This window comes from Onychostoma macrolepis, chromosome 10, assembly GCF_012432095.1.
Source record: "Onychostoma macrolepis isolate SWU-2019 chromosome 10, ASM1243209v1, whole genome shotgun sequence".
In the NCBI taxonomy this organism is placed as follows: Eukaryota; Metazoa; Chordata; class Actinopteri; order Cypriniformes; family Cyprinidae; genus Onychostoma; species Onychostoma macrolepis.
The window spans coordinates 12346189-12368145 of NC_081164.1; the positions used below are offsets into that span (position 1 = coordinate 12346189).

Here is a 21957-nt window from a genome sequence, read left to right on the forward strand (position 1 = left end):
TATAAGCACAATAAACTGCTTTAACAGATTTAAATCACTTCATTGTGCTTATAAAGAGTATCAGGACCAACTCCAATCTAGACATAAGAGCATCTCTCCATTAAATAATCTCTGCTGTTCAGTTGGGGAAATAAAACCACATATACTGCACATTTAAGCAAAAAACCAAGCAACGTTGATTCAGACAGATTAGAATAGAGAAATGGTGGTGTAGCTCACTTCCTGTGCCTCTGCTGCTGCTGCTTATGTTTGCGTCTTGCTTATGTCAGTCTCTGTTAAGACTGTTGTTCTCACAGATATGGATTTTTTGATGACAGAGCCAGCTTATAAACTTTTTATCTTTTTATGCATGATACAACAAGGTAAGAGGGATTTGATATTTTATTTCTGCCAACAAAGAAAATGTTTACTAGCTTTTAAACTGATCTGTGCTTTGGTTAGGTAGTCAATGACGTGACACTCAATTTTGTCCTATTCTTTTCACAAAAAATGCATTCACAATTCTGAGTTATAAAGACTTGAATGCACTCCTACTGTACGATGATCATGTTTTTAATTTCTGTGTTAAAATTAAAGTTAAATTACAGAATGATACTGTCCTGATTTCATAAAGACAAAAGAGTCAATCCTTGTCAAATCAAACAAATTTCAGAAACTTTACAAAGTGATGTAATTTAAACTTTCCTTAACCTTTCTTGACCTAGACTAGGTCTCTATACATAAAAGGACATCAAATTACACTACAGATGACATTGGACATTTCAGTACTCTGACTATCACTTATGAAATTGATTTATCAGGAACATATGGAATGCTTATACATTACAATGCTTTTGCAACTGCTGTGGAGGGACAGAACATCAGCTTGCAGTGCATTGTGGGAGAGGAGCATTACATCAAAATTATCCAGCTGGAATGGATTAAACAGCAAAAAGATAATGAGAGGAACGATAAGAAGATTGTAGTGTTCCATCCTGGGTTGGCAATACATTATTTTCAATCTGGTCCTCTTCTGGAGACAGTGACCAGTTCAAAAACTGGGGAGCTACAGGGCTCAATCCTGACTCTGCATAAAGTTACAGAGAATGACAGTGCAAACTATATTTGCGAAATTACTTCTTATCCTAATGGCTTGATTAAAAGAACCACAAAGCTGCAAGTGACAGGTAAACTGCTTACTGTAACAACATTCTCACATTCAGTTCACATTTAAAAGAGAATAAGCATCATCTGTCTGCTAATTTCAGAGCCTCCAACATCAGTGAAGATGCCATATCCATATGGATTCATAAAAGAGGGAGATGAAGTGAAAATAACTTGTTCAGCGAGCCCTCCACCACTCCGTTATAAACTTGGAAGGTCAAAGGTGAGTCAGACGGAAAAATATACATTTCTATACGCCACAGTTTATACAACTGTTCTGTTGATCTCATTCATCTTATCAGGACAAGATATTTTTTCTGGAAAGCTCAAATGGAGAGTTCATTTTACTCAACGTCACCAGAAACGACAGCGATCTGTACATCTGTTTACCAGAATGGGACTCGTTAGTCCGAAATCAGCAAGGTCTCAATGCCACCGTGGAACTGACTGTGAATTGTGAGTGTTTGTACTGAGAATATAAATCAGTTGCACCTAAAAAGGTTTTTGAATTATTATTTTTTATCATTGTCTGTCGCATAAAAGCTCTTCCAAGTAAACAAATCCATATGAAATAATTCCTGCTTTTCCAAACAGTTCTTGATGGCATTGAGTGTAACACAAGCAGCCCTTTAAACGTCAGCGCTGGTGAAGATGTGGCACTTTCTTGTGTCGCAACAGCATCACAGTACTTGCAGTATAAGTGGATGAGAGTAAGATTGTGAAATATTAAGAGACTTGCTTTAAATAAACCACTTGTAGTGTAATAACTCTCTCAGCTTGTCTAAAATTACAAACCCATGTGATGATTTTTAGGGTGACACAACACTGTCTCTCTCAGACTCTTTGTCTCTGACCTCCGTAACATCTGACCAATCAGGAACATACAAACTGACAGCTGTCTTTCTGGACAATCAACTGCAGACAGACATGGAGTTTACTATTCATGTTCTCTCAAAGCAAAGCGAAGGTAAGGAACAGCTTTTTTGTAATGAACAATAAAATCCCAGTTTGCCCAAAACAAAGCACACACAGCACAAACAATGGAAAAACATAAAAATGCCACTGCACATTCTAACCAAATGCCATTATGACCACCCTACAACCCAGACTCACCAGCCATGCCTCTTTCCTCAATGACAGCTCTTCTGCTCCACCTGTTGGCATTGTATTTACATTACATGAAATAACCTCTTATACAGTTAAACTGTGCACAATTCCAGATCCAGCTACCAGAAGAAAAACAGATGCCTCTGTTATAACAAAGAAAAACATCACCACCACTGTTACAACATCAAAAGGTACAACACCCACACACTTGTCTGGTTTGTTATCCTTGTGGGGACTCTCCATAGGAGTAATGGTATTTGGTTACACTTTATTTTGATAGTCCACTTTAGACATACTAACTATAAGTAACTATGTAACTACACGTCAACTACATGTCAACTACTTCTCATTCATTTGCAATTACATGTCTACTAACTCTCAGAGTAGACTGTTAGGTTAGGTTTATGGTTAGTAGAATAAGTTGACATATACTTGCAAAGTTTCTCATAGTCAGTATGTTGTATGTTGTGAACCCATCAAAATAAAGTGTTAGAAGTTATTAAGCAGACAGACTACTAATACTCTGATGATTGCTAGTTGACATGTAGTTGCAAAGTTACTACTGTTAAAGTGGACTATCGAAATAGTATTTAAGTATTTATACTTATACTATTTGCCCTACCTAAACCTACCCCTCACATGAAACTGTCTGTATTTTTACATTCTAAAAAAAAGATTGTCGTATGTAATGGTAAAGTGATTATATTTTGTTTAGTTTTTTATAAAGTTAATTTATAAAAACCTTTGGAGCACTTTTTGTTCGTTAAATGTAAGTTTTTTTGTTTTTTTTGTTTTAAATAACGACCAAGCGGCCAGCGGCAGACAGTGAGCTGATCATAGCCTTCAATTTAGCCTTCTCAAATCATCATGACTTGCCTAAAATAAAATCTATGGATATAAACAGTTCAAGCATATCACAATGTTAGTTTAAATGTTTGAACTATATAAATGTGCACTAGGTGCATATCTAATGGTTTGTGTAAAGAGTGGAAGCTGAAGCTCACTTTGCAGGACATGGATGCGCCAGAGCGGCCACTAGCATTTTTTCTTGATAGTGGAAACAACTTTAAATATGCCGTAATTTTTGCTCATAAAGGTAAGAGTAATACATTATTCGCAACTGTAAAGGGTCTGCTTTTATTTGTGTGTATTCACAATTTCAACAAAACGTTGTGCTTTTATAAAATAAATAGGAAAACAGTGGATGCGCTTGCCGTCTCATCTTGAACAGGAGCGCTTCACAATGATGAACCGAAACTCAACGAATTGAGTAACAAATATGATAAATATATCTATAGAAAGCTTTAAATTACTACTTTAAAACGAAATAATTCAAATCGAAAACAAAAAGTCTTTCATTATGTAATCCATAAAGATGCATTTCTCTCTAAAGGCACGTCCAATGAGGAGATGGCGAGTCATTTTTCATCACCCTCTAAAATATAAAAATAAGGAAAAGCCTAAAACAGGCCCGATTATATTTTTTTCTGCTTTTTATGTTGCTCTGCTCTGGATTCCTTAAAATTTAAAGGATTTTCTGCAACGCAATTTTGTCTGATATGTGAATTATTTTGAATAGGGTAAATGCTTTAAAAACAGCTTTAAAAATTACTTTATTGCATTCCAGATGATTTTAAAGAACTTTTCACTATAAATTTTAGGGTAGATTGAATGTAAAACATTGTCATGAATTCGTTGTATTCCTATTTGTAAAATAGGCTACAAATTAATTGTTGTAGTCTAACCAGATCTCATGAAAGTGCGTGTAGCACGATTTTCTCTTTCTATTTGACAATGTTTATAAGCAGAAATTGACTTTGGCATGCAAAAGACTGATACATTCATTATTAATGGCATGGCTGGTTCAGTCGACAGAAATACGGGACAAACGGGCCTATAATTTACTGCTGAAATGTTTGCGGGGCAAATCTCAGGTCAGTCTGAGCGCTCATGGTACGCACAGTGCCTACAGCCGCACCTGCAGGCTCCACTGTCTATGCTTTAATTGATGCACGCACACAGAAACTTGTCAACACTACCCCCCAACTTTTATTGTAATAAAATAGTTTCCTACAAGTAGAACTAAATTCACAGTTTCATTGTTTGTAGGGACAGACAAACAGATGCAGATAATTACCACACGCACGTTTAATCTCTCTCTCTCTCTCTCTCTCTCTCTCTAGTTTGCTTCACTGAATATAACTGTCGGTCATTTAACATTTCTATCGTAAAACAGCTGACTAACATTAAATGATTTGCAGCTTCCATCTTACCTCGCTCTCTTTCAATGTTTTCAATCTTCGCGGCACTCTCAGCGTCTGTGATTGCTAAACCACGCCCACTTTGATTTGATTGGCCAGTTCAATTATTTTGACATTGACGAGCGCTGTTAGCCCGTGAAAATGTTACTTTTAAAGCTTTTTTGTCATCCTAACAAGAGCGCTGCGTAATGGAGGACAGCAGATCAGTGCAACAATTTCAAATATTGAGGGGGACATTTGGCCATTTCTAATTATTGTGTGGGGGGGACTTGTCCCCCTCAATGTCTATGGTGGTTACGGCCCTGGTGTGAGTTACTAATAATCAACATTTAACCTGGTAAAAAATATGTATTTATTGTTATCCGTGTTATATTTCATCTGCAACAGCCATGTGAACGTTTATAAACATCCATTTGGTCGTTAACTTTTAAATGCATCATTATGCAGAAAATATGCCTTTCTCGCCATGAAAGAGAACAGACTGGCAGATCAACGAGCTACTTTTTTCTCTCCAATACCGTATGAAACTAAATGTGGAGGCTGTTAACTGTGACAAGATGATTGACAGGCCAGTTTACAGTGACAGGGTGCGTGTAACATATGCGACAGAGCGGTCCGTTAAAGACGCAGTTGTGTGACGTGTTAGTATGTCCCAAAGCTTGCCTACTCTTCTACTACAAGATAATACAGAACACATTTTTTTTTGCTTGCAAATATTCTAGTGCCTTCTGGGACAAAATACAATTATGGTTAAAAGAAGGAAATGTGGTTGAATTCAATCTGTCCTTTATAGATATTAAGTATGGAAATTTTGAAGAAGATGGTAAAAAAGGTTTCTTGATTAACAATTTACTTTTGATAGCTAAAAATTTTATTCACAAATGTAGATTCTTTAAATCACCCCCCTTGTTTATAGTATTTAAGAATTATTTGAGACAATACTTAAAAACTTTGTCAAAAACAAAAAATAAAAAAGCTGGAATCTTGTTAGATTTATTTGATAAATATAATTTATTATAATTACTTACTTATCCCCTGCTGAATTTGCACTTATTAAAATTGATGGTTGAAAGATTGTTTATGCTTTTTATTTTTTTATTTTATTTTATTTTTTTATTCATGTATGTCTAAGCCCCGCTTAGAATGGCTTTTTTGAATGTATGTTATATGCCAATTTGTTCTGTAAATTTGTAATATTTTTGTTATAATGTAATAAAAAAAAAAAATTCTAAATTAAAAACTCTTCTACTACACACTCAAAAGTGTGCACTTTTTCTTCACCAAAAGAGTACATACTTTAAGGGCGTAGTATAAGTAGGCACATTGGGACACAGCATCAGTGTATAAAAAAGCTTTGTTCCCCCATGATGATGACTACATTTGGTGATGTTTGTTGTTGCAGGTAATTGCTGATTTCTTAAATGTATTAAAAACCGGTAAAAACTGAAATGGTATGGCAGTAATAGAAAAAAAACGATATCTTTAGGATACATCAAGAATCTCGATGCTGGAGATCAGGTTCACGCTGCATGCTCTATAGGGTTCCTCAACTCTGGACCACGAGATCCACTTTCCTGTAGAGATTAGCTAAAACCTGGATTAAACACAGCTACCTGCAACTTTATAGTAAGTCTGAAGACCTTGATTAGCTTGTTCAGGTGTGTTTGATTAGGGTTGGAGCTGGAAAGTGGATCTCTTATGGTCAAATTTTATGCTGATTTTAAACAAATTTAATACACAAGATAAAGTCCTCTGACGTGTTTAGCTATAACTTGGGGAGCCTTACCTTAAGAGCCACACATATGATGTCATGCTGTTTGATTTAAAGTGTGTGATCTATGATTGATATCAGTGTTTTGTTCTCAAACAGACATGCACATGACAGTACAAACAGGATATGAATTTGGGCCAAGATCTGGGCTAATTATAAAACAAGGCCTCTTATCGTTGGTTCACTTTTCCATGCATATCTCTTGTTTTTCTTTCAGCATCAAAAAACTCAGCATATATCGCCGTCCCGATTGGGTTGCTGTTGCTCGTGTTGATTGTGCTTCTATACAGAAGACACCAGAACCAAAAAGTGAGACGCATCCTCTGTCCTGTTACATAATCACATCCTTCATGTTTCCAGTCCATTTATTTACTTTTTACTTTTTCTTTTGAGAATGGATATGCCACCTCCCCCAGTGAAATACACTTCAGTGAAGAACCATGATGTCCCTATGACTGATATTCTAGTGTGAATGTATCATGCTCTTGAGAACCCAAAAACCGTGGGCCACATATATGCTGACAGGAAGATTTCTCCCTAAAGGCCTCATCCAAAAATGAAAATTGTTTCATGAATTACTCATCCTCATGAAGTTCTGTAGTCCACGCAACCAATACTTTGATGCTTCAAAAAGTTCATGAAGGCATTGTAAATGTAACCCATATGAATCACCCAGTTTAATTTAATTTAATGTTAATTTAAGCTTTTATTCACATATAAACATTGATTAGTGCATAAATGACATCAAATATGTTGTAAAATATGTTTGTAATTTTTATTTTAACTTGTTTTTTTTTACTTTTTACCATTCTATTTTGTTATATTTTTGGGTTAATATAAAATCACCCATATGTTTATGTTTTTATGTGATTTTTAAAGTACTTTTTACTTATTGTCTCCGTATGAATGAATAGCTTGTACATTACATTTTTTGGTAATTTTGCTTAACTATGCTTTACAGACATTAAATATATTATCAAATCTCTTTGAGAGTTTTACTTAGCACACAAACTACTCCTACATCATAACTATGTCAAAAATATTCCCTGAAATGTGCGAATTTACAAAAAGCAAAAGCGTGGGAGGGTGGGAGGAGGTGGGGTCAATAACCGGGTAAATTCCAGAAATATGAAATATGACAAGGCCTATAAGGTAACTTTAGAGTTTCTTAATAATAATTATTATTATTATCATTAATAATAATAATAATTGTTCAATAGATGAGACACTTATTGCAATGTTGGATTTTGATTCCATTATAATACAACTACAAAGAAAATAAGTGAGCGCTATTAGTATCAGATAGCTTTGCAATAAAGCCTGCAACACTGACCTCTTGTTGTGGCTGCATGTTCTGCTAACAAAGCAAAGGCTATCAGCTGATTGTTTCAGGCCCCATGAAACCTCAGTTTACACCTCAGATACTCGAGACACAAACCAACTGCCAAAACCACATCAGACAGTGACCAACAGAGATAGTATGTATCCATAACCTTACAGGTCTAATCTGCAAATACAAACGCAGGCTCTGGTCACCATTTATTATAACTTGCAATAACAGCACAGCTGGTGGTTGTTTATTTGGTGCTTAAAGCAACTTAGGCTGAATTTCTGGTTTTGGTCAGGCTGCTTATACAACATTTGGCCTTTTAAAACGCGGTTTACTCCTGAGAATAAGCCTTCATTAAATGTGGGAGAAGATGGAGATGGAAAGGCATTTCTGATTGATGAACAGCGACATACACCTGATAGAGAATGTGTGTGTTAAGACAAAACAAGAGAAAGAGAGAGAGAGAGATGCTTTTTGTACATGAGTTTTGTGCATTGTGGTTCTCTGCTACAACAGCGACACGTTTATGCAGAGGGACGTTTCCTGCTCTTGCTATTGTGGTCGGAAATGGAAAATTCAGAAAAAAGGATTGATTGTTTCGGTTGTTAAATTATCTGTATCCTGCACTGTATAATCATATCTCCAATGTATTAGTGTTCTTCATGATGAATTTACCAATAATGTATGAGAAAAATAATCAATTGTTCAAAATTTTATTCTATACCTTTGCATTACACAATAAAGTACAGTACATACTTTAAGTTCAGTTATACAAAATACAGAAAGTAGAAAACAGAATCGTGTAGTTGTTCTGTTGAAAAAAAAAAGTATAATACCGTATATTATGAATATCATAAATTGTAATTATAAGAACATTTGTGTTGATAATAAGCTTGTCTTTGACATTTTAGCAATGTTTTAGTTGCATATTACGTGTATGAATTCAAACGATGATTTGTTTCACAATAAAATTGCTATTCAACAAAGTATTTGATCTCGTGGATGTAACCAAATATTCAAGATTGGAGCAAAAAAGTTAAGAATTGGTCACTGAAAAACACATAATCGTCCAATGCTAATCTAAATATTGCAGCACTCTCAGTGTCTATGGTAGTTATGGCCCTGTTTGATTTCTTACTTTTCACCTAATTTTCTAAATATTAGAGTTTGCTCACAAGCAATCAATACAAGATAAAAACGTAAAGGCAATATACTTTTTAATAAAGAAAATCAAGATAACAAACACAACAGATTTGACATATTTCACAAGGAAACTTTTAAATGCAAATTCTTTCAGAAACATTTCACACTTACATTTGAATAAATACAATGACACAATAAAAATGAAATGCTTTCGATGTACATCTCAACAACAGTGTGGTTCATGACGCTACACATTGCAGACTCCATGTGTTTCTTGTGATGAGAACGTTTGCAACGAATAAGGTAGCCGCCACATTTCCTGTTTGTAACCGAAAACGTCTAAAGACGATAAAAATAGCAGCGACACTGGTGCACTTCTTGATGAACATGCTCACGTACAGGTGAAAGGTTTTTATCAGGGAAGGCTTTAGTGGACATTTGACCCTATAAAATCATGGGGACAGGTAAGAAGAAAATGCTTTATCCCTTTTGTATGGGATTGTTCTCTGCTGACGGTATTTATAACACGTTGTGTTTAAATGAAAGCTGTTTTGTTGTCTCAATCAGTAATCATGTCAATGGCAGACTTTATACATTTTTTTCTTTCAGAATAGTTTTTTGCAGGTTTTCTTTGTGGTTCTCAATCATTTTTTTGTTCTTAAGGCTTAGAATAGTCATAGATTGAAGTCAAACCCTGACATACTAAATCTTCTTTGAATAATACAGTAAATTATACAGTAAATAATCTACACAAAACAATTAGTGAATTTTATTAATGATATGAATGATAACGATTATATTGGTAGAAATTCTTTAAATTATTTCAGTGTGATGACGTCTACGGAAACTCAAACAACTTTTCTTAATGATTTCTGTTTCTACACTATTTGAGATTATATCTGACTACAACAATTTTTATATAAATAAATCAAACATTCATTTGAAATATTAAAATATTTATTGAAAGTTTTAAGAATTGAAATAAAGAAGAAAACGATCTGTAACAATTTTATGTCAATTATAAAATATTCCATTGAAATATTAAACTATTTATTGAAAGTTGAAAGAATTTAAATAAAGAAGAAGAAAACGATCTGTAACAGTTTTAGGTAAATAATAAAATATTCCATTGAAATATTAAAATATTTATTGAAAGTTTAGTCAGGCAAGAATTAAAAAACAATTATAAAATAATGATTGCACCACTTGCCTGTTGTTGTTCTTTCAGTTTAGTCAGGCAAAATAATGTCTACTGTGGAAATGATTATAAAATTTTGTATATATATATGTATAAATATTAGATAAGAAGGTAATGCAATATTCATCCAATCATGACCTGTTAATTCTCTCTTTAGAACCACCTCACTGCATAGGTCAAAATATTGCTATTGGTCTGACATCGATTGCACTGCTGATATCTGTGTGCTTAAACGTTGTATTCTGTTTATTAAGAAGAAAGGGAAAAAAATATGCAGGTATGCTTCAAACGTTTGACTTTTATAGAACATATAAAAAGATGAATTATAACAAATCTACAACAACTTGAGGTCACAATTATAAACTTTTTTTTTTAAATCAGAAAATGAAAACATGCTTTACTATGGAGATTCCAATGAAGAACCATTACGTCAAGATTCACTTCAGTCTTGCAGGTAATTATCAGCATATTGTTTGAATTAGATTTTTTTTTTTTTTTTATGTGTATTCTCACAATAAGGGGAAAATGTTTTGATTTAAAATGTAAAAATCATTTTTCACAGCAACAGCCCTTTGAATAATTTCAATACATTTGGTTATGTTTTGTGCAGGTTTGAGGATGATGAGATGGAAAGACAGGAAAATCCGATTTATGGAAATATATGTTTAGATGGAGGAGGTATGTCTAGTTCACAAATACAGTAATCCAGTGCATGTCTGCTACTTAGAGCTAATAATTATGCTGTTATGATGGCCTTGCTATATATTTAATACCTGTTAATTGTGTATAGGACCTTTTGAAATGTCTCAGGAGGTGTGTTATGAACAAATGTCACATGCAAGCACAGCAAAGAAGGGATTAAAGGTATGGTTTCAACAAATTTCATGGAAATTGCTAAGATCTGGAGCCATTCAATGCACATTATTAATATGAAATTATTTTTACATTAATATTTACACTACTTATCTACATTAGAAGACATAAAATATACTGTAAAACAATGAGTTTATCCGTTAACCGTAAAAACTTTTACAAGCTTAATCAATGTTTTTATGAAAAATATCCATCCAAACTAATTCCAATTCAGCCAAAATATTCCTGCCCTTATTTATTTATTCATCCATTTATCCATTTGTTTGTTTGTTTGTTTGGTTGGTTCACTGGATGGCATTGGTAATTTGATGGCCAACCATTAACAAATTGCATATTAAACAGAATTGAAACATTTAATATGTGGATTTTATTTTCAGGTTCTCTGTCTTCTCTTATGCAGCAACTATTAAATTATATATATATATTAAAGTAAAATCTGCTGGTTGCATGCGTAAAACATGCGTTATAGTATTTCCAACGCACTAAAAATTAGAAAGCGCACCTTCATATATCAATCTGTACAGTGAGACATTTTTCATAATCACTTATTTACATGGTTTAAATTTGGCTTAAATATGGCTTAATGGTTTAAATTGAAGACATTCACAGAGAAGGGCTGCGTGAGAATTCACATTTGATAACTATTTTAGGCACGCACGCCTACGCATTTTTCAGAAAATAGACACGTGTAGAAGCAGGTCTTTTAATGAACACAGCTGTGGTCAGGTTTCTCAGACCACTCTACAGCAGTATGTATGTCAAAAGCTACATTGTTATGCCACATTAATAGCTCGCTAGCTGAACATTCAAGTGCACTGATACTTCTGCAAGATATTGCGCCTTTTTTGTTCAGCTGAAGTCACCACCATATCAAAATTGAGATTTTTTTTTAAAATTGAATATTGCAGTGTTTATTATAAATGATTCATCCGTGCACATCATTATTATTATTATTCATGCCACTCTCATCATGGACTTTTCACAGACTATGACAAAACATTTCCAAAGTTATTAACATCGTAAATCTAGCAAAAAAAAGTTTACATATATTTAAATTTTTAACTTTAATAATACATTTTAACCATATACTTTGTGTTTTTTTTTTACCTTGGCATACATAAAACTAGTTAACGCTGCAGTGTCAGGGTTTCTAATTCAAAGGATGACAGAGTGAAGGCAAATTTGACATCTTTCTCTCTTTTGACCAACAATATTTTTTTCTTCTTTTGGAAAGTCAGAAATGCTGTCATGGATTTTTGTATTTTGCTATTGGGGCAAATGAGAATACAATAATTATTTTTGTTGTAGTTTTGGTGTAGTGAAGTTTATGACCCCAGAAATGTGAAAAGGGTCAATCTTTTATCAAAATCTCTCATGATATGTTCATCAACGTGAAGGCAGCACAATAACATCTTCTCTTCAGTAACCTGTCACTCACATTGTAATGACAAAACTTTCTAATGGACAAAATCATTCATTCATTTCAGACTTTAAAATTTGGTGTTGAGTTTTATGCTGTTTTCCCATCTGGCTCATTCGCAGCAATTGTTTTTGAAACTGACACATTTTCTTTCCTAGTTCGGTTTGTTTAGGCATATATGAACAATACAATCGGTCCACGATCGCCTGAACGTGGTAGTCTCAGTCCAATTGAAAACAAACTGGTTTGGTTTTGATGACAAAGAAATCCAATACAACAAACCAAGCTGTAAAAGCATTAATAATGGGAAATGTATTACATAGAATCAGCAAAATCTGATTTCCTGGGTGAGCACATTAGTTATCGCAGCTGAAAACCAAAGAGCACCTATTCATCTTAAAACGTTGTTTAATTGTTGTTCTTCTTTCCATTGATTCCTGCTCTAAATGAGAAATTGTGTATATTCGAGAATAAAAGTGTGTGTAACGACAGCTACAGACATAGCCTTGATGGATGATGCTATAAGGAACATAAACATTTGCACCATGAGAGGACGATTTTACTTACATGCGACTCGCATAAACACATATTTGTATGCTTTGAAATGTTGCCATATGAAAGTGAACTGAACCAAAAAGAAAATGCAACATTGTCATAATTTAGGTCCCTGTTGCGGAACAGGTCTAAAAACGCCTTTAGTCTATTTCAACACTATCAGAGGTGTAAGATATCATAACGCATAATTTGCAATCTGAGATTTTAAGAAAGCTATACCAGTATTGCGCAACTTATTGCGAAATTGTTTTGATGACCTTTGTTGTGTTGCAATTTAACCTGAAATCTAAACTGAGGCAAGGTACACTAAGTTAATGTAACATCGTGGTTTTTAGTTTTGTTTTGTTTTGTTTTTCATTGCATTGGGCATGTTACATCATGAAAATACAGGTTAGGTTTGTCATTATCTCACAGGTCCAGCAGGGGGACGTGTCCTACGCCTCTTTGGATCTGACTGCCAATAAAAAGCGTAGGAAGAAGAGAAAATACCAAAAACAGGGTCAGACTCACCAGGCCCAGACACATCCTCAACCTGCATCCCAGCAGAACTGTATGGACCAGGATGAAGAGGCGGACATCACCCTCCCGTCCCGGAGCAGCAGCCTCATGGTTTCACGTCACAGCATCTACCTCAACAGTCATCAAGTAGCCCTGGAGGCAGAAGAGAGGGAGAGGGAGAGGGAGAGAGAAAGAGAGATGGAAATGGAAATGGAAATGGAAAGAGATGATAATGCAGAGAGAGAGTTTGAGATGCACAGAAATGTGCATGAAGGCTTTGATCACTCCCTCGGTAGATCAAGACAAAGTCTAGAACAGGACAGTTAACAGTTTGTGAGTTAAAAAACAAAAAAACAAACAAAAAAAAAACTTTTAGCGTCTTAAAAGAAGAAACACAGGATACTGTGGGTGGTGCTGTCAACAGCTGTGATATTTAAAGCTTATCACTTAAGTACATATGTCACATCCCAAATCATAATTTCTGTTCTGAGGTTGTGTCCAACTGAGACTCATTTAAAGGAGTTTACCACTTTAAATGTGCTTTCTTGTTTCTTTTGAAGATTGGTCTGTTTGTTGTTGTACTTATAGTAAGAAGAATATATATTTATCTGCTTGTTTTTATGCTTTTTTTTTCAGGATAACATATAAATGTATATTTGTGAAAATAAGGTTGAATGATGACTCAAGGTATTTGATGTAGGCTACCTATGCACAGAAAAATAAGGACCGTTTAATAGCTATTACTCAGAGTTGTTGTAATAGGATTTCTGTGGCTTTGTCTTGATATTAAAGGTCTTGGTGACTCTATTTTTGTATCTGTAATTCTTTATTTGAAAGCTTTGAAGAATGTCTGAAGATGCAAAACATTTACCATAAAAAATATTCTCACTTAGCTTTGCTAGAAACTATCAAATGAAAAAATTGTGAGAGAGACTGCAAAAGCTTTTCTTACACTCCTTAACCACTTTCGTTAATAAAAAGAAAAGAAAGAAAGTAAAAAGTCTTCATTTCACGTACAGAGACGACAGGCAGGAAAAATGCAACACTACAGTAGCGAGGTGAGGTTTTTTCTTTTTTTTTTTTTTTTCCAGTAGCGAGGTGAGGACTTTTTGCAAATTTCCGCCTCAACTAATCGTGACGTTTTCTCCTGTAGTCACGTGATAGTAAACATGGCCGCGCGCTGTTGAAAGTCATGCGATAGCTCTCATTTCTTATTTTCATCTCTTTCAATTGTAATTTATTTGCAGTTATATAAACGTTTGTCTTGATATATACTGCCAACAATATTGTCATGGACTCAGCCGGACAGCTACGAAATGTACGTATTACAGCTAGCGCGTGCAGTCCTTTTCATCCATATATGAATGAGACAAATATTTTATAAAATCATGATTTTATACTGTTTTTGTGATTTAGTTGCGGGACTTCCTGCTTGTTTACAATCGCATGACGGAAATGTGCTTCCAGCGATGCACAAGCAATTTCAACTACAGAAATCTGACAATGGATGAGGTGAGGCAAATATGATTTAACTTACTTTAATTTATAAAAACGTTTTAAAAATGCCTTAATTGATGTGTTCCTGGGATGTTATTTATAGATTTTCGTTTTTCGTGTGTGTGTGTGTGTGTGTGTGTGTGTGTGTGCGCGCGCGCGCGCGCAGGGAACATATCAAATAGGAGCAAGATTTGAAATAAAATATAGGCTCATAAACAAAACATGCTAATCAAAAATACACTAAGATTGTAATAGTAATATAAATATTTTTGACATTGCAGAGAATAATTATTTGAAATAATTTCTCAAAATTATTAAGAAATAATGTAAAGGAGGATTTACATCAAAAATATACTAAGATAATAAATATTTTTGACATAGCAGAGCATAATTATTTGAAATAATTTAACAAAATCATTAGGAAATAAACTAAAGGAGGGTTTATTTTTTTCCATCTGCATGTGTAAGTGTATTTATTTATTCATTTATGGATGTGGAGGTAGACATCTGTCATTCTGCAGGTCTTAAAAAGTCTTAATTCTCTCTTCAACAAATTAAGGCCTTAAAAAGTTTGAAATCAGAGCAGAAAGTCTTGAATTCATGGCATTAAATTTTGCATGCATTGCAAAAAAAATGTATTTTTCCTCTGTATTTTTGTTTTCCAATACAAATATCCAAACATCCATAAATCGAGATATACATACTTGAGATGCAAATGTAATCAGGTCTGTCAAGAGCAATACTTTTAATAAGGCAGCCTAACATTTTTCTAACAAACAAATTACTCCCAAATCAGAAATTAGCAGCACAGTAATTACTGACACCATAAAGGCTATTTAAATAAAAGAAGAACGAAAAATAAATGAACGAAGTTCAACGAACTGTAATAAATAAATAACACGATAGCATAGGCTTTCAATAACAGCATCACACATTTTAATTAACGAACAGTTTGAATAAAATTAAAAAAAAATTCTGACTGCTTTACATTCGCAAGTATTTTCCAAGCAAATTAAGTGCACATTTTTATCTTGTGTAAAATTACTGATTAACATGGTGGATATAAGAATCTCGTTTTTTTTTTTTTTTTTTACACCAACAATCTACTTACAGAACTCGGGTGATTTTTCAAACTTGATGTGCTGTTGTGGTAGGCCAGTTTCAAATCGCATATATTTGACACATTGCCTTTATCTTGTCCTCACTCAATTTAAAGTGCTCCCACACAGCTGAGGTCTTTGGCATTTTTGTCTTCTCAAAAATCAATCTCTGAATCATGACGTTCACTCATGGGCGATTCATATTCAAGCGCGAATGAGAACCGTTTCGCGGGGCATGCCATGTGTTCAAAACAAAAAAATACTTGAATCTCAAAATTGAAAATCGAATGCCAACCCACCGAACGAATATTCGAATAATCGACTATTCTGGTCCAGCCCTAATATATATATATATACAGAGCTGGGTAGTAACTGATTACATTAATCAGATTCCAAAAATTAAGTACTTGTAATTAGAGTAATTTACATTTTAAAATACTCTTAATCAGACTACAGTTACTTTTTTATGGATTACAGGATTACATATTATTCACACAATAGCTATAAATTATTCATAATTCATTGATTCTCCCTAATTTCTCTTTTTCATCTTTTAAATTTTCCTTTCTAAAATAGCCTACTGATTATATACATATATTATATGTATATATATATATATATATATATATATATATATATATATATATATGTAGTCCAGTTTTGTGGACATTCACACAAAGATCAGTCATTAGTCAGGTGGTGACAGCATTTGACCGCTGGATTTACAAAAATCATTTCAGGTTTAAGAAGGGTTTCAGCATTGCATCAACTATTGATGAACACATTCATTTTTATTTGAATTATTACTCTGTAGGTTTTTTTTTTTAACCATGTATTATTAATTATAACTAATCAAAATGCACATATTCACGTTATTTCTTAGTTACATGTAATGCAGGAATTCCTAAACTTTGTTATCTAAACCTTATTCACCAAATATATTTGCTTTAAGTACCCCTGAGATTTTAAAATAAATATTTCAGTAATTAAGTATCACATTTGCATGCATGTTCACGGTTTCTTTGATGTTGAGTAATGATCACGTGGCATGCAGGTAAATAAAAATATTTCATCTCTTTTAGTAAGTGTTTTATTTAAAACGGACTATAGAAATACAAAGACTGTTCACTCCTATATTTATGAATGGGAGAAACTGCAACGCACAATGTGAAGGAATAGTCCCACCTTCTAAATGAAAAAGCCAAATTTCCCATAGAAACCTGACTAGATGCACATGCGCAGTATAAGCATGTTATGACTCTGCATGCGCATAGCCTGAAAAATAAGCTTTTTAAACGCTATTTGAGCATTAGAAACAACATTCATGGGGCAATTAATTTCAGATTTTTGTTGCTTATTTGACATATGTAATTTAATTGTGAGTTCAGCGAGCAGTTTTTGAGATTTCAGGATTCCCCCGTTCATTAAGATTGGTCTTGTACAAGCTGCCCAGAGGCGTTGCAAATATGGCCGCCAAGTGAAGAGACTTTCCTCGAAAGGGAGTTTGTTTTAAAATTATTTATTTTCATTTTTATTTTTTATGATTTAATTAATTGTCAGCTTTTCATTAAACTCACAACCCCCCTGCAGTTCATTTACGAACCCTAGTTTGGGAAACCTTGATATAATATAATGTTTCATGCACTTCATGTTGTAAATTACAATGAATGGAACAAGTTTTCTTATTCTTTGCATTTTTTACATCATTATGGTACAAGATAATGCTATTTAAATCAATGTGATAAACGAGTTAAATCAAAAGTAATCTAAAAGTAATCTGATTATATTACCTAAAATGTGTAATGTAACTGATTACGTTACTAACTACAATTTTTGTCATGTAATCTGGAATCAGTAACAGTTTACAATTTGTAAGTAATCTACCCAGCACTGTATATGTGTGTGTGTATATATATATATATATATATATATATACACACAGTGGGTATGGAAAGTATTCAGACCCCCTTAAATTTTTCACTCTCTGTTATATTGCAGCCATTTGCTAAAATCATTTGTTCTTTTTTTTTCCTCATTAATGTACACACAGCACCCGATATTGACAGAAAAACACAGAATTGTTGACATTTTTGCAGATTTATTAAAAAAGAAAAACTGAAATATCACATGGTCCTAAGTATTCAGACCCTTTGCTGTGACACTCATATATTTAACTCAGGTGCTGTCCATTTCTTCTGATCATCCTTGAGATGGTTCTACACCTTCATTTGAGTCCAGCTGTGTTTGATTATACTGATTGGACTTGATTAGGAAAGCCACACACCTGTCTATATAAGACCTTACAGCTCACAGTGCATGTCAGAGCAAATGAGAATCATGAGGTCAAAGGAACTGCCTGAAGAGCTCAGAGACAGAATTGTGGCAAGGCACAGATCTGGCCAAGGTTACAAAAAAATTTCTGCTGCACTTAAGGTTCCTAAGAGCACAGTGGCCTCCATAATCCTTAAATGGAAGACGTTTGGGACGACCAGAACCCTTCCTAGAGCTGGCCGTCCAGCCAAACTGAGCTATCGGGGGAGAAGAGCCTTGGTGAGAGAGGTAAAGAAGAACCCAAAGATCACTGTGGCTGAGCTCCAGAGATGCAGTCGGGAGATGGGAGAAAGTTGTAGAAAGTCAACCATCACTGCAGCCCTCCACCAGTCGGGGCTTTTTGGCAGAGTGGCCCGACGGAAGCCTCTCCTCAGTGCAAGACACATGAAAGCCTGCATGGAGTTTGCTAAAAAACACCTGAATAAGATTCTCTGGTCTGATGAGACCAAGACAGAATTTTGGCCTTAATTCTAAGCGGTATGTGTGGAGAAAACCAGGCACTGCTCATCACCTGTCCAATACAGTCCCAACAGTGAAGCATGGTGGTGGCAGCATCATGCTGTGGGGGTGTTTTTCAGCTGCAGGGACAGGACGACTGTTTGAAATCGAGGGAAAGATGAATGTGGCCAAGTACAGGGATATCCTGAACGAAAACCTTCTCCAGAGTGCTCAGGACCTCAGACTGGGCCGAAGGTTTACCTTCCAACAAGACAATGACCCTAAGCACACAGCTAAAATAACGAAGGAGTGGCTTCACAACAACTCCGTGACTGTTCTTGAATGGCCCAGCCAGAGCCCTGACTTAAACCCAATTGAACATCTCTGGAGAGACCTAAAAATGGCTGTCCACCAACGTTTACCATCCAACCTGACAGAACTGGAGAGGATCTGCAAGGAGGAATGGCAGAGATCCCCAAATCCAGGTGTGAAAAACTTGTTACATCTTTCCCAAAAAGACTCATGGCTGTATTAGATCAAAAGGGTGCTTCTACTAAATACTGAGCAAAGGGTCTGAATACTTAGGACCATGTGATATTTCAGTTTTTCTTTTTTAATAAATCTGCAAAAATGTCAACAAGTCTGTGTTTTTCTGTCAATATGGGGTGCTGTGTGTACATTGAGGAAAAAAAATGAACTTAAATGATTTTAGCAAATGGCTGCAATATAACAGAGTGAAAAATTTAAGGGGGTCTGAATACTTTCCGTACCCACTGTATGTGTGTGTATATATATATATATATATATATATATATATATATATATATATATATATATATATATATATATATATATATATATATTATATACAGTCATGGCCAAAAATATCGGCACCCTTGGTAAATATGATCCTTTTGATCTTTTATTTAAAAATTCAAAAATCTAACCTTTCATTGAATAATAAGACTTTAAAATGGGGGGGAAAATATCATTATGAAATAAATGTTTTTCTCTAATACACATTGGCCACAATTAACGGCACCCTTTTATTCAATACTTTTTGAAACCTCCATTTGCCAGTTTAACAGCTCAAAATTTTCTCCTATAATGCCTGATGAGGTTAGAGAACACCTGACAAGAGATCAGAGACCATTCCTTCATCCAGAATCACTCCAGACCCTTTAGATTACCAGCTCCATGTTGGTGCTTCTTCTCTTCAGTTCACCACTCATTTTCTATAGGGTTCAGGTCAGAGGACTGGAATGGCCAGCAGAAGCTTGGTTTTGTGCTCAGTGACCTATTTTTGTGTGTTTTTTTAGGTTTGTGTTTGGATTATTGTACGGTTGGAAGATCCAAACATGGCCCATTGTAAGATTTCTAACAGAGTCAGTCACTTACTGATTTTTTATCTGTTGGTATTTGATAGAATCCATGATGCCATGTGTCTAAAAAAGATGTCCAGGACCTCCAGCAGAAATATAGGCCCACAACATCAAAAACACAGCAGTATATTTCATTGTACACATGGGGTTCTTTTTATCCCTGTGTGCACCAAACCCATCTTGAGTGTTTGCTGCTAAAAAGCTCATTTTTTAGTTTCATCTGACCATAGAAGCCAGTCCAGTGAAGTTCCAGTCGTGTCTGATAACTGAATATGCTGGAGTTTGTTTTTGGATGAGCGAGGAGAATTTTTCTTGAAATCCTCCCAAACAACATGTGGTGATGTAGGTGCTGTGTGACAATTTTTTTTAAAGGTTTTCTGACCCCGAGACTCAACTATTTTCTGCAGTTCTCCAGCTGTGGTCCTTGGAGAGTCTTTAGCCACTCAAACTCTCCTTCTCACCGTGCATTAGGACGATATAGACACATGTCCTCTTCCAGGCAGTTTCGTAACATTTTATGTTAATTGGAAACTCTTAATTATTGCACTGATGTTGGAAATGGGAATTTTCACTGCTCTAGCTCTTTTCTTAAAGCCACTTCACTAATTTGTGAAGCTCAGTTATCTTTTGCTGCACATCAGAAATATTCTTTGGTTTTTCTCATTGTGGTGGATGATTAAGGGAATTTGGGCTTTGTTTTCCCTCCTATATATGTTTGTGTGAAACAGGAAGCCATGGCTGGATAATTTCATGTTCATAATCACCCTGGAGTGCTCCAAAATATGAATGGGAATATACTTCAGATATATTTTACTCATAAGAATTTCTAGGGGTACCAATAATTGTCCAATGTGTATTTGAGAAAAACATTTATTTCATAATGATATTTTCCCCCATTTTAAATTCTTATTATCCAATGAAAGGTTAGATTTTTGTGAATTTTTTAAATAATAGATCAACTCGTTGTGTGAGTTGTAATACAACTCACATTCACATTAAGAGAACATATTAACATAGTGTGTTACCCATGAAATCTGCAGAATCATACATATATTGGTCATTATACATAAATTTACTATGAAAGTTATATAATGTTCCCTTTTCTGTCTTTTGTTTGTGTTGTTTTACCAGGAGCGATGTGTTGACAGTTGTGCTGGCAAGTTAATAAGGACCAATCACCGTTTAATGGGCACGTATGTGCAGCTGATGCCCGCGATGGTGCAGAAGCGAATGCAGGAGATGGAGAGCAAAGCTGCAGAAGCAGCAAAAGCTGAAGCTGCAGCACAAGGAGGTGCTTCATCATTAGAAAATCCATCTACTGCCATCACAACCACAACACCAATACTTGAGAGCCCACAGATACCTTCAGTTTCTAATAATCCATCAGATATCAAGACAAATGTCTCAGCTTTTGGACAAACACAGTCATTGACAGATGTGCCCACAGTACCAAACAACGCACAAACGTTTACAAATGAGTCTTTAGAAGAACTAGTAGCACCATCGCCAGTGATCTCAACATTTTCTAGTGTACCTAAAGTAGATGGAGGTCCTGTCTTGAGCGCAGTAGAAAAACTAAATCTGAAGCCCAGCAGTGTAACAACCACAACAGTTCCTGAAACACGGTCTGAAGGGGGAGCAGGACAGAGCCCCCAAAATCCATCCTGATCTTGAGACATGGCAGAGAAGACTATGTACTGATGGCTAACATTTGTCTTTTAATAAAAGTACATCATGGAAAGATAATTTATTTGACTTATTTATTTATTAAATCTGTATGTGGTATTTTTAGGATAAGTGGTTTGTGGAATTAAAGAGGTATATGAGTAAAAATGTTATTAGATAACATTTTTGTTAAATAATTGTTATTCACACTAAAGTTTTTTTTTTGTGTTCTTTTTTAATGTTTT

General features: G+C 34.6%; 3 protein-coding genes across 6 annotated transcripts; all 3 read left to right on the forward strand.

Annotated features, from left to right (window-relative positions):
- Positions 1–205: 205 nt before the first annotated feature.
- Positions 206–7225, forward strand: LOC131548820 (carcinoembryonic antigen-related cell adhesion molecule 2-like). 3 transcript variants are annotated; one of them, XM_058790418.1, is made up of 9 exons: positions 206–362; positions 705–1166; positions 1248–1366; positions 1446–1599; positions 1738–1853; positions 1957–2110; positions 2364–2441; positions 6500–6591; positions 6676–7225. In XM_058790418.1, exons 2-9 carry the CDS (start codon positions 812–814, stop codon positions 6724–6726), a joined length of 1119 nt encoding a protein of 372 aa, XP_058646401.1. In that variant the 5' UTR covers positions 206–362; positions 705–811; the 3' UTR covers positions 6727–7225. The 3 variants fall into 3 exon arrangements, with proteins under 3 accessions (XP_058646401.1, XP_058646402.1, XP_058646400.1); XM_058790419.1 differs by having other exon boundaries at positions 710–1166; XM_058790417.1 differs by having other exon boundaries at positions 801–1166.
- A 1818-nt stretch (positions 7226–9043) lies between these two features.
- Positions 9044–14099, forward strand: LOC131548825 (RNA-binding protein 25). Of its 2 annotated transcripts, none has more exons than XM_058790428.1 (6): positions 9044–9219; positions 10111–10230; positions 10335–10407; positions 10564–10631; positions 10744–10817; positions 13216–14099. In XM_058790428.1, exons 1-6 carry the CDS (start codon positions 9210–9212, stop codon positions 13624–13626), a joined length of 756 nt encoding a protein of 251 aa, XP_058646411.1. In that variant the 5' UTR covers positions 9044–9209; the 3' UTR covers positions 13627–14099. The 2 variants fall into 2 exon arrangements, with proteins under 2 accessions (XP_058646411.1, XP_058646412.1); XM_058790429.1 differs by having other exon boundaries at positions 9046–9219; positions 10208–10230.
- Positions 14100–14428: 329 nt separating this feature from the next.
- On the forward strand, positions 14429–21806 carry timm10b (translocase of inner mitochondrial membrane 10 homolog B (yeast)). The gene is made up of 3 exons (XM_058790430.1): positions 14429–14617; positions 14716–14811; positions 21179–21806. The coding sequence occupies exons 1-3, from the start codon at positions 14591–14593 to the stop codon at positions 21713–21715; spliced, it is 660 nt and encodes a 219-aa protein (XP_058646413.1). The 5' UTR covers positions 14429–14590; the 3' UTR covers positions 21716–21806.
- Positions 21807–21957: the final 151 nt, after the last annotated feature.